General features: G+C 54.4%; 1 protein-coding gene across 1 annotated transcript in view; it reads right to left on the bottom strand.

Moving 5' to 3' along the window:
• The window catches only part of TTC34 (tetratricopeptide repeat domain 34), a 44614-nt gene that overhangs the window by 16959 nt on the left and 14888 nt on the right, over window positions 1-12767 (bottom strand). The window contains exons 4-8 of the mRNA XM_043484647.1: window positions 12382-12467; window positions 11822-12029; window positions 10267-10427; window positions 7041-7237; window positions 5334-6157 (exon numbers count right to left, since the gene is read on the bottom strand). Coding sequence (XP_043340582.1) covers window positions 5334-6157; window positions 7041-7237; window positions 10267-10427; window positions 11822-12029; window positions 12382-12467 — 1476 coding nt within the window. The remainder of the gene's footprint in view (window positions 1-5333; window positions 6158-7040; window positions 7238-10266; window positions 10428-11821; window positions 12030-12381; window positions 12468-12767) is intronic.

Consider the following 12767-nt stretch of genomic DNA (forward strand, 5'->3'; position numbering starts at 1 on the left):
GAATCCCCGGGACAGGGGAGCCTGGTGGGCTGCCGTCTATGGGGTCGCACAGTCGGACACGACTGAAGTGACTTAGCAGCAGCAGCAGTCTCTCTTGTGTGTGCAGGTCAGTGGACAGCCAAAGGTTTAAGTGGATTTAATATACAGATTTAATCTCCTTGCAAGGAGACCAAACCAGTCATTCTTAAAGGAAATCAACCCTGAATATTCATTGGAAGGACTGATGCTGAAGCTGAAACTCCAATATTTGGTCACCTGATGCAAAGAACTGACTCACTGGAAAAGACCCTGATGCTGGGAAAGATTGAAGGCAAGAGGAGAAGGGGACAACAGAGGACGAGGTGGTTGGATGGCATCACTGACTGGATGGACATGTGTTTGAGCAGGCTCTGGGAGTTGGTGATGGACAGGGAAGCCTGGTGTGCTGTAATCCATGGGGTCATGACTTAGTGACTGAATAATGAAGAACAGCAATACATGGATTTGGGGTCTTATCTCTTTTCCTCCCTGAATGTGGCTCTATCCTTTTTAGGATTTCCCCTCTAACTTTGCAATTACTTTTCTCATCCCTAGTTTCTGTCATATGACATCTCAAATGAGTAAAATGGCAATTTTCTGTCCTATGTGGATTGAGGAGTCAAAAAGCTGCAAAACTACAAATCTCACCTTGTGTAGTCTTCATCTTTTAGGGTCAGTCTCTGGTTTCTGCCTGCATTTGGTCACTGTTCAACTGCCAAATATTTGCATTTTATATTTTGCCCCAATTTTATAATTATCTGTGGGACACACAGTTTAGTCTAGCTAGTTCAACATTATTGAAATCCAGAATCTTTTATTGTTAGATTAAAACATTTTGACAGTCTGGTGGTGAGGGGATATAACATGCTATAATGTTACCACTGTTGTTTTAATTTTCATTTTCCTGATTGCTGGTGAGGCTCATTTATTTAAAAATACTTTCTTGCCAATCTGGTGGGTAGAGAAAGTGGTATCTCATTGTTTTAATTTGCATTTGTATCATTACTATGATGTTGAATATTTTCCACATATTTATTAGCCATCTGTGTTTTCTCCTTTGGGAAATGCATTTGCCAGTTCTTGTACTGGATTTTTTCTCCCTTATGGATATGTAGGAATTCTTTGAATACTCTGAGTACTCATCTTTTACCCACTGAATATTTTGGAAATATTTTCTCTCTGTTGTGGATTGTCCTCTCATTTTCTACAATTGTGGGCAAAATAGAAGTTTAAAAATTTCAATTCAATCAAATGTATCAAATTTTTCTTTATTGTTTCCATTACTTTTGCATCTTAAGAAGCCTAGCTGTACACAGAACCTTAAGATATTCTCTCATATTTTCTTTTAGAAAATGTAAAGCTTAGCTGTTAACATAATTCACCTGGAATTTACTTTTTTTGCATGGTTTGAGGTAGAGAATCGGTACTATGTACTGAATCATGGTCCTTTTTTTCCCCCTGTAGCTTTGCAATGCTTACTCTCATATATTAAGTTCCAGATAATTATAGGTCTGTTTCTGGGCTCTCTAATTTGTTTTATTAGTCCATCTATTCCTCAAGTCAATATCTTTCTGTATTGATTAGTATAGCTTTGTATTAACTGGTAGAGACAATCGTATACCACTGTCGTCTTCTCCTTCTTCTCCCCTCTCCACTCCCCTTCTCTTTCGGCTCTTACTCCTTCCTCTTTGTCTTGTCTATTATTGGTCCTTTGCTCTTCTACTATCATATCAAATATTTCTAACAGTAGACATTGGCTATCTCTCTGCTTACAGAGGCGTTATTTATTTTATTTTAATGAAGTTCTACAGAGTTCTCCATAAAGTCATATGGCTCATTGAAATAAATTATTTTCTTTTGCTACAGTAAAAGGTGTACTTTAAAACCATTAAGCTCCTATTCATTGTTGGTGTCTGTAAACATAAATACTTTTTGTATCTCCTGTTAAATTCTACTCCTATATCTAATACATTTTTGTTGTTTCTGTTGGGTTTCTACATAGCTAATCATATTGTCTGAAATAATGGTTGCTTTATCTCTTCCTTTCTAGTCTTATTATTTCCCCTTATTGCATTGGCTAGCATCTCTAAAGCAGTGATGTATAAATGGGGGTGTGGGCAGCCACCACATTCTTGGTTCTAAAATATCACTATTAAGTATGATATTTTGGTAGGTTTTGATAGGTTTTATCTTTTCCAATTAAGTAAGTTTTCTTCTATTCCTGGTTGTTAAAATTTTGGAGATGTTAAATGTTATAAAATACTCTCCCCTAATTTATTCCCTAATTTTTCTTCCATTAATTAATGTTATAAATTACATTATTATAGAAACATAAGCCTATAAGTCCTGTATTATTTAAGTCAGTTTTGGTTAAAGGATGCATCAAAAACCAATGCTTTGACTCAGTATACAGTTATATCAGCTACTGTTGCTATGTAACAAAATGCCACAAAACCTAATGACTTAAAGCAACAACTTTTCTATTTGCAGTGATTTTTCTTCAATTTGGGCTGAACTGGCAGTTCTGTTGGTCTTATCGGGGATCATTCCTGCGGCCAAGGCCATCTGGGGCTTGACTGGGCAGGCAGGTGTAAGGTGGCCTCACTCACATGTCTGGGGTCCTGGTGTTGGCCATAGGCTGAGCCTCCCTCCTGGTGTGGGCCCTCGTGATTCACTAGTTACCTTCTGTGCATGACACTGAGGAGGTTCCAGGAGGATGGAGGTGGAGCCTGGCTTCCAGAACCACACAGCATCACTTCTGCTGCTTTCTGCTGGTCCCAGCTAATCTCAAGGCCAAGCCAACTCTGTTTCCATGCTGGGTGAATCATGGCTATGTCTCTCACCTACCCCATTAGTTCTTAATGAGGAATCTTGAACAAACAGGATATGGCTCCTGGGGACTTTCCAAAGATAAGCAGTCAGGGAACTTCGACCCCTGGGAGATGTGGCTCTTGTTCTGTATCTTGTCCTCATGCACTGAGTGTCCCTGTATTGTTGTTGTTCAGTCGCTAAGCCATGTCCAACTCTTTGTGACCCTATGGACTGTAGCCTGCCAGTCTCCTTGTCCATGGGATTCTCCAGGCAAGAACACTGGAATGGGTTGCCATTTCCTTCTTCAGAGGGTCTTCCCAACTCAGGGATTGAATCCAGACCTCTGCATTGCAGGCAGATTCTTTACTGATTGAGCCACCAGGGAACCCCAATACATCCAGGTTGTCACTGGTTCTTCTGACCAACTGGCTATAAATCAGAGGTTCCTCTGAACCCCTCTTTGTTTAGTTGCTCACTCTTGTTCAACTCTTTGTGACTCCACAGACTGTAGCCCGCCAGGCTCCTCTGTCCATGGAATTCTCCAGGCAAGAATACTGGAGTGGGTTGCTGTGTGCTCCTCCAGGGGATCTTCCTAACCGAGGGACAGAACTTGAATCTTCTATGTTGCAGAAGAGGCAATGCCTCAGGTGCCCACTGAGGCACCTGCAGGGGCTCTACTGGCCATTAAAGTGAAAGACCTGCCCCTCACCCCAGGAGTTGCTGAACGACCCCAGCTCACAGGTCACTGTGTGCTTGTGCTTTGGGCACCAAGGGCCTCTTACTCAGGATTCTGTTGTGACTTTGTTGAGCATTTTTAGGTCATTGAAAGTAGGAGGACTGCAGGGTGTCTGCTCTGGCATATTCCTAGAAAGAAACCTGCTCACTTTTCAATTCTGTCTGGTTCCCATCTCACCTTGGCATCACCAGGAGCCTCCCAGGCACACGGGACAGACATGCCCCTCCCCCTCTGCATGGATTTGGCAGAGGCAGCTCTTTATCTCATAAACGCAGGTGTCACCACGCTGTGGGCTCCCGAGTTCCCTCCTCCTTCTTGTCCTCCTGTCCATTTTGCTGGGTCCCCTTTTGTGGGGAGCAGTGTAGTTGGCAGTTAGGAGCACGTGAGGGCCAAATTCCAGCCTCTATGAACACTCCGTGTGCCCTTGGCGGCCCCATTGGTGGAGTAGATATGCCTGCACCCAGCTTCCAGCGGTGCTGTGTGGTGTGTCTGAAAATGCCTTTCATACCCGAACGATGGGTCCGCCCACTGAATGTCAGCTCCCGGCCCCTGCCTCTAGGTGTCCAGCTGCCCCACTCTATCCTGGGGGCTCTCCCGATCTGGACCATGATCATCAATCTCTTCCTTGTGTGGATGATCCCCAAAAACCTTGAGACCATGCCCTGGGATCTCAAGGCTCACGTGTCCAGCTGCCTAATGACACATCCAATTGATGGGCTCCAGGAACATTTTGGAAGAACTTAGTGGGTGATTGGAGAGCACTTAGCGGAGATACCATTTTCAGGGTTTGATACACAGTTTCACTGAATTTGCCCAGTAACCTTCAGAAGTGGGTGTGACCCCCACCCTCACATGTGCACAGGGAGGCCAGCAGGTGGCAGGGGGTTGGGAGTGGGGTGGCAGGCTGGTGTGTGGCTCCTGGGTGCTCCCAACCACGGCCCCACTACTTCCACCCCCACCAGAGGGAGGACCCAGCAAAGGGCAGGAGCAGCATCTCAAACTGGGGGTGTCTCCAGCCTTTGAGGCCCCCTTTCCTGTCTGCTTCTCTCTGTCCTCTGCCATCCAGCTGCTGAAAGTGAACTCTTAAAGTCATTCTCGATCCATCCCTGTGCCCCCCTCTTCCCCTCCCTCACTACACCTGGCCAGTCTTATCATTTCTGTCTCAGTGTTAACTCAGACCTGGACTGCATCCAGCCTCTGGCAGTTTCTCTTCTCAGTCTGGCCCCCAGGGCACGTTCTGTGCACAGCAGACAGAGACTTGAAAAATGCAGCTCAGAGCACCTCACTCCAGTTTAAAACCTCCCTGACTTCTTGCTTCTCTGAGGAGAAAATCGAAAGTCCTCAGCCAGAGGGCTTAGCTGCGGCTACTGCCTTTAGGGCCTTCTGTTGCCCTCTGCCCCCACCCACAGCCCCCTGCCAGCCATGCTGGATCCATTCAGTGGCATGGACACCCCAATTCTTTCTCATATTCTGTTTCTGCTGCCAATCCTTCAGTCTCAGCTCAAATGACACCTCCTCCAAGAAGCCTTCCCTGACCAGCGGGCTAAACAGCACCTCGCATAGTAGCACAGTGCTTTCTCAAAGCACAAATTTTGTCTTCTTTTCTTGGTGCTCTGTAAGGTCAGGGGCCTGTCCGTTTTGTCACTGTAGTGTCCCCAACACCAGCACAACTCCCACCCCCATCATGAGCAGGACTTAACCATGCAGTGAAGCAACAGCAGGAGCAATTTTCGACCTGGTCCTTGGTGGGTATGGAGGGCATGCCTACCTTGGGGTCTGCACCCCGTTGGGGTGGCCTCCAGGGCCCGGCTGCAGGCTGCCCGGCAGTCCTCATACCTGCCATGCTGGAGCAGGGCTTCAGGCGACAGGGTGATGCTCCAGGTGCCCCCAGGGTCCAGGGCTGCAAGGAGTCCCTGGCAGTTGGTCACCTGTTGGCTGGCACCATCCCCAGCCTCCTGATGCTCTGAGATGTAGTCCTGGAGGGCTCTGACCAGAGCAGGGAGGTAGGGCTGCTGATGCATGTGAATGAAGGCCATGGTCCGGTCGGCGCTGTCCACGAAGGCCTGGAGGTAGTCGGCCACCCCAGTGTGCACCTGTGTTCCGGACAGGACCCAGGCCAGGGCGCGGGTCAGCCGCAACTCCAGGCTCTGCTGGGAGTGAGCGTCCAGCAGGACCCCGCAGCGCCGCACCACTTCCCCGTGGTGCCCGTGTGCCAGCAGGCCGGCCAGGGAGTGCAGGGCTGCAACGGGGTGGTCAGGGCAGAGGGTGGCCAGGAAGGCGCAGGCCAGGGTCCCTGTCAGGGAGACCACCGCCATGCCATCCCAGTGGATGGCTGGGATCTGGCTGTCACCTCGGCACCAGGCCTCTAGGGTGGCCACCACAGATGACCCCCGGGTCTCGGGCAGGGCAGCTCGGATGCTCCGCAGGGCCGAGGGAGCGTGGCAGCTGAAGGCAGCCAGATAGAAGGCGGTGGCCAGCGGGGTCTCCCCCAGGGCCAGGTGCTGGTCACCCTCTCGGCAGAGGCAGGCCACGAGCTCCTGGGCCGACATCACGCCCGCACCTCCAATGGGCCCATGTCCATCCTCACAGCACCTGGAGAGGGAGTATGGTTAGCGCGTATGTGGCCCACCTGGCCTACGGGCTCCCCAGTCCTGCTTCAGGGCTGCCCCCTGACCCTCCCCACTGAGACCTCAGAGTCAGCGTGGAGCCCCCGATTGAAGACAGTGTGAATTCAGCCACCAAGGGGTGTCTGGGGTGCCTGCCCTGCAGGCGTCTCCACCGGGCTGGGGCACATCTCCCAGGCCAGGCCCCCAGTCTGTTTGCCTCCAGGCCTCAGCTTCCTCCTCTGCAGAGGGGGCCATGACCGCGCTCAGTAATCAACACTTGATGGACATCTGACTTCTGAGTATCCACATGGGGAGGAATCGGGCAACCTGAGGGGTCAGGGACCCCTGGCCCTCACTCCAACTGCTGCCCCTCCTAGCACAGCTGCTCCGAAGGTGGGCCCTCCTGCCGCCCATCTGGGTCACATGGGCATCCCCTACACCTTCTCAGGCCTCTGAGTTTCCACTCACCGCCCAGCCTCAGGACCACAGCCCTGCCCACCTCCCACACCTGGGCAAGGCGGGGGGAGGGGGTGGTGCAGGTAAGGCTGGGGTGGTGAGGGGAACCTGGCCAGCTCTTGGGTGGGGTGGGAAGCCACGCTGGTGAGGGGGGCAGTTCTTGAGGTCAGTTCCACGCAGCCCTGCCGCAGGCCTCTCTCTGTCCCCAAACCTTCCAGCCTGAAGAAAGGCTCACTTGCTGGGGCTTTCTCTCCCGGTTCTCCAAATGCCTGCAAACACCGCCCCCCCAACCCCGCCCCCCACCTAATGTTTGCTCTCTGACACACACTGAGACACAGACACACACCCGTGCACATAGGTACGCACTCGCATACATATGCACACACAGGGCACACACGGAGGTGGCTCCCAACCTGCACACGCGCTCACACTCGCCTGTGCTCCGAGGCTGTGAGGGATGTGCGGGGAGTGCGCGGAAGGAAAAGGCTCGCCACCCAGACTTGGGGGCGGCCAGGTGGAGGGGCTGTAGACGCGGCTCTGCCGGAGGGTCCGCGGATCTGGGCTCTCGGAGGCGCCCGGGGTCGAGAGGGCGGGTCCGTTTCCCGGGAGACTGTCAACAGCCCCGCGGTCTGGCAGCTCAGCCGCGCCCCCAGCGGCCCGGCGCGCCCCCGCCCCGGACCCCGCCCCCTGTGGCCCCTAGCCGCAGCTGCCAGACCAGGCTGGGCTAGGGTAGGGGGCCTCTGGACGCTGGGGGGGAGCTGCCCGCAGTCTAGGGCGCACCCCCAGACCCATCCCCTCACAGGTGGGGAAGGAGCTCCGTGGAGCTGGGCGGGCCTGGGGGCCCCTGCCACCCCCAGAACTCTGCCTTGCTGCTTCAGTGCCCCTTTCAACCGTCCACGCCCCTCCTGCAGGGTGCTTCCGAGGAAACTGGCCCCCAGGTCACCTGTCCACCTGGTCTCCTGTGGATCTCCCTCCCGATAACTACTCTCTGCTGAGCAAACAGACCAGACCCCCCTCCCCACCACACCCCGTCCCAGCGGGGGGCCCGTCCTCTCCTTGAGATGAGGCCTGGAAGGTGGCCCTAAGGGGCCGTGACATGCCCTGCTGGCCCAGGATCACCTGGACTGTGGTGGAGGAAGGCCGGTAGCATCAGCTGATATTTTAGGCATCGGCCCCCTCCCACTAGGGAGGGGGATGGGTGGGAGGAGGCAGCAGAGGTGGGCAGGGCAGAGCTGGACTGAGGCTGTTGCCCTGGGGTCTGAGACGCTGAACCCTGCCCTGGTGGGGCCCCTGGGGAGGTGGATGAGTTGCACCTGCCTGGAGGGGTGGTCCTGTTTAGGGTGAGGGCCCCGCCTAACTCAACATGCCAAGGTTCCCAGATGCCAGGTTCATCCCTGTTCTTGGGCTCAGGGGACCAGGTGGAGTGACCGCTCGGGCACTGGGTGCTATGGGGCAGGGATGTCCTCCCCAGGGTCCTGGTCCCTGGGAAGTGGCCCCCCCCAGCCCGATAGGGGGGCTCCCAAGGAGGAGGTGGAGTCTGGGCTCTAGGTCTGCAAGGGTCAGGCAGCTGTGGTCAGCATGGCCTGGCCCCCCCGTCCGGCTCCTGGCCTGCTCTTCAGCTCCTTGACATTCACAAAGGCACGGCACCCAAATGAGCGAGTGGAGACCCAGCGGTGACAGCTTATGGAGAGATTTCCTGTGACTTTGATTATTTTCATTTTATTACCCTAATTAGGCGAGCCAGTAATGGAGCGGGGCTGTCGAAGGGCTGTGGGGAGGGCCTGGGGCATGGAGGCACAGTGCTGCCTGACATCCCCCATCACATTAGCCCGATGGGTCCCCCGAGCCTCTGCCTTGGTGCATGGTGCCCACAGGCCCTTGGGCACTGGCCAGATGAGCCCAGTGATCTCGGTGGGCCAGAAGCTGTGATGGTAGCCCCCACCTGGGAGCAGTGCATCTGGATACAGGTAACCTCAGGGCACCTTTGGAATGCAGAACCAGGAGCAGTTGTCCTGTATGCAGAAATGTGTTGCTTTAGGTGCCAATGTGATCACTGAATTCAAAAGGAAGGTGTTTCTTGTCTGCATCAGTGGGTTCTCACTGTTTCTGACTGGCGTTCAACTGGAGGTGATTCTGGGCACTTGCCCTTTGCACCGCTGTGGCCCTCAAAACCCTGACAGACCAGGCCACATCTTTGTGGGGAGTGTGCGGCTCTCCCACAGGTTTAGGGGGGTGCGTGGGGTGTCATTGTGATGGAAGTGCTGAGGCTCCAATTGAACACTCTTGGGTGGATGCCCCGCAGAGCCAGGAACGGAGTAGGTGTCAACCCTGGGCCTGCAACCCCCAGCATCATCACTGCCCACCACAGGACACGGGCTCTGTCCACCAGCTGCCCCAAGGGATGGGGTCAGACCTGGGGGGGGTTTAGGGGTGCCGCCCAGTCCCCCGCAGAACTCCCTACGCTCCCCAAGATGGCCATGAGACAGCTGCCCTGAGGGACATGGGAGACACCGTCTCAGTCCCAGTGTTAGCATGTGGTTGCTTTTCTGGGTACATCCTAGTCATACCACTGACTAGGACGAAGGCTGCCAGCTGGAGAGAGCGCCGAGCCCCCATTTCCAGAACCGTCTTTGGTGTGAGCAGGGGCACAGCAGAGAAGTTGGAAATAGAAGGAGTTGGTGAAAGTGGTCAGGTGTTGATGGCTTTGCAACTGACCTTGTATTTGTGTGACTTTTACCTTGGGTGAGGTGGGGTGTGATGAGTGCTCCGGGTCCTTTTAGTAGGAAGACGCAGAGCAGTGGAGTTGCTTGCCTGGGGACCAGCTCCCTGGGCCCAACCAGAGCTCAATCTGAGTTTTCAGAAGCCCCTCCCCTGGGGTTCCCCTAAGAGGAACTGGGGTGGGGGGGCACACTGGTTTACCCATCAGCTCCACTGAAGCAGGTGCTGGTCCATTTCCTGCCTGTACACTTGCCTCTCCAAGGTCAGGCCTGATCCCAGCGCTGGGCCCAGAAATCACGAGGCAGTGCCGGATGTGTCCCACTCCTACTTTGCCCCTGCCTGCAGACCCCGCTGTGACCCCTGGAGGACAGCGGGTTGGAGGCTGCTCCTCCTCTGCCTTCAAGGAGACTAGGCCTCCACGCCTGCGCCTCCTGAAGCTTGTGGGCTGCCTCCACCACTGGGCCTCCAAGTGGGGGTCTTGACACAACCCGGGAGGCAAGCTGGTTTTGTGCTCCCCTGGCCATTAGGGAGGAGGGACCAGGCATCCCCCACCTGTCTCCCTGGGAGCTACCCTGGGGACCCCTAGCTACTGACTCCCTGACACCTGTCCCCTCCTCCCCAGGCGCCAGCTAGGAAGGCAGGCTCCTGGGGGCTCTGCCAACCTCAGTGAGAAAGTGCAGCTCTTAGCAACAGCCTGTGACTACTCCCAACGCTCCCAAAAGTGACTGTGGGTTCTTGGGGTGACTGCCTCTCTTCCTAGGAGCAGCTCTAGTCATCTCTCTGGGCTCATTGGTCCCCAGCATCCTGGACTCCCCAGGGTGGTCTCCCAGGGTGTGTGAGCCACCCAGAGCCCCCTAGTTGCCAGGTTCAGGGCACCGTCACCCTTCTGTATAGCCCCTCCGTCAGCCCTGAGAGACTTACCTGTGGAGTAGCAGCCAAGTACACCAGTGCACTGGTGGGGAACACCAGCAGGATCCCGGGGACCAGGGTAGGTGAGAGTCTGGATGTCACCAGATGAAATTTCAGCTTCTCATCCCTGCCGCCCGCGGGCAGGAACTGTAGGCAGAGCACTTCTCTTGAGTCTGGAGCCCGGAGCCTGGGGAAGGGGGAGATCCACCAGCCTGGACCCCTCCCTCCACTGGCCTCGCCCTGAGCTTACCGAAGGCCCGGCGGCCCTCAGACTGGCACAGGGGCCACACCTATCCTGTGCATCATCCTTCATCAATAATGCAGTGGGGGAGGCGCATCCCCTCATCCACTGCCCACCTGTCTCTTAATCTCAATTACAGTGGCTGTGACTTGCCAAGGCCACCTCTGCCTTCCAGGCACTAGAGTGGGTGAAGCTTGTGTGTTTAGGAAGGAGCAGTTGTGCGATGTTGAGGTCCTAGGCTTTTGGGGATGGGGCCACTTTTTTATCAGGGAGATTTCTGGGGCTCCCCCAAACCCATACCTCCTGCCCGTGGGACCTGCCCTGCCCAGTACCCTGGTCATTCAGCCAAGCCGTACTGGTCCCCTTGTTGTGCCTGCCCACCCTCCCCCACCCACTCCCATACCCCTCTCCCTCCTCACAAGTCTGTTCCTGCCCCAGGGCCTTTGCACTCCCTCACTTCCTTCTCTGACCCACTTCATCTGAAGTGACTCCCTAATCCCCTCTGTTCCCTTGCCTGCTTCACTGCCCAGCACTGTCCACTTGTCTGTTATTGGATTCTGTTGTTGGAATGTTGGCTCCAGGAGGGCGGGGTTGCCACAGCCCAGCAGGTACCTACCTGACAGGTGGGAGGGGAGGAAGGAAGGAAGGAGTAAGGCCAGGCCTGGCTCCCAGAGAGGCAGCTGGCCTCATGTCACAGAGCTCCCCAAATTCGGCAACCTTAAACAGACACTAGCTGCTGTGGCTGCGAGAGCAGATTCTGAGGAACCAGCTCCTGAAAAGCAAGAAGTTTGGGAAGTTCACTCTTTTCCAAAGCCACCCAACTTTATCCTTTGCCTTTTGCCTTCGTCCAAAGCTTTTAGCCATCAGGGAATGGGGGAGATTGATGGGCTGAGTCCGTTGGCTGTTTTGTGCACAGAGCCTGTATTGGTTTCAACTAACCAAGTTTATCAACCAGGCACAGAATCATTAATCACACAGAAAAATAACACAGCGAAATGACTTTTCAAAATGTCGTTGGTATAATTATCAGCTTGCCCATTACACTAAATGCTGCCATTTATATCTGCGATGCTTAAGTATGCAAACAGTAATTAACGTGGTAATGAACTAGGGGCCCCAGAGCCTCCCCTCCCCGAGCTAATTTGCATGTTAATTATCATTAGCGACCAGGGAAACAAGTTATAAACAGCCTAATTAGCAGCCGGATCATTTTTACAAGAAATTGCCGTGCACTTTGACACGCAAGCGAGTGTTAGATTAATGGAGTCGGGCTGAGCTGCCCTACTAGGGGGAGGGGGTGCCCTCTTGGAGTTGGCACCACGGTACCACATTGGATGCACTGCAGCTTGTTGGATGGGGGGGTCCGGACTCTCAGGCTGGCCCCTGGCTCTGTCCAGGGCACGGCCCCCTCCTTCTTGGCTGTGGGGCCAAGTGTGACCAGGGTGGGGGTCACCATTAGAGAAAACATCCCTTTGACAAACAGCAAGGAAACCTTCATTCCAGACTGCTGCAGCCAGGGAGAGGAGTCGGGCTCCTGTAACAGGACGAGGGGGTTACAGCCCAGGAGCAGGACTGGGGTGTGAGTGGATGGAAATTAGAAGAGCAGCCATCAAGGGGATGGGGCTCTTGCTGAAGGTGGACCAGGGTGATCAGGATGGAGAGGGGAGGGGATTGATCAAGTAGGGATGGTGATATGCTCCTGAGACTGGGGGCGTTCTCCCCTAACTGACTCAGCAGCTTTCCTGCTCCCCCTGGGTGTGGCAGGCTGAAGGCAGGGCCCAAGGACAAGGCCCAGTGGAGGATGGGGCTCCAGGAGGCTGCCTGTCCGGGATCCAGTCAAGAGGAGAGTCTGTGTTCTCCAGGTTTGCACCAGCTCCTGTGGGGACCTGCAGCTCCTCGGCCAGCACCAGGTCCAGTTGTGGGTCCCGCTCTGCACTGCTCTGCTTCTGGTGCCTTACACCCCTCCCCCGCCCTGTAAGCGGGTGGCTGTGGTGTCTGGAGAGCCCTGGGTCACCTATCTGACTGTATCACTCTCCAAGGGGGGGTTCCTGCCCCAGGACCTTTGCACCTGCCTCTCTTGTCTCCCAAAGTCCCCACCCTCCAGATGCTGGTTTGGCTCACTCGTGCCATTCTGTTAGGAATCTGTTGAGATTCTCATCTTCAGAGAGACTGCCCACTGCCCCATCCAGAACCCAGCCAGTCATACATTGTACTGTTTATCTCCCTAGCTGAAAGGTCACCTTACCAGGTCAGGGATGTTCCCCTGGACCCC

Source organism: Cervus canadensis, chromosome 13 (genome assembly GCF_019320065.1).
Source record: "Cervus canadensis isolate Bull #8, Minnesota chromosome 13, ASM1932006v1, whole genome shotgun sequence".
In the NCBI taxonomy this organism is placed as follows: domain Eukaryota; kingdom Metazoa; phylum Chordata; class Mammalia; order Artiodactyla; family Cervidae; genus Cervus; species Cervus canadensis.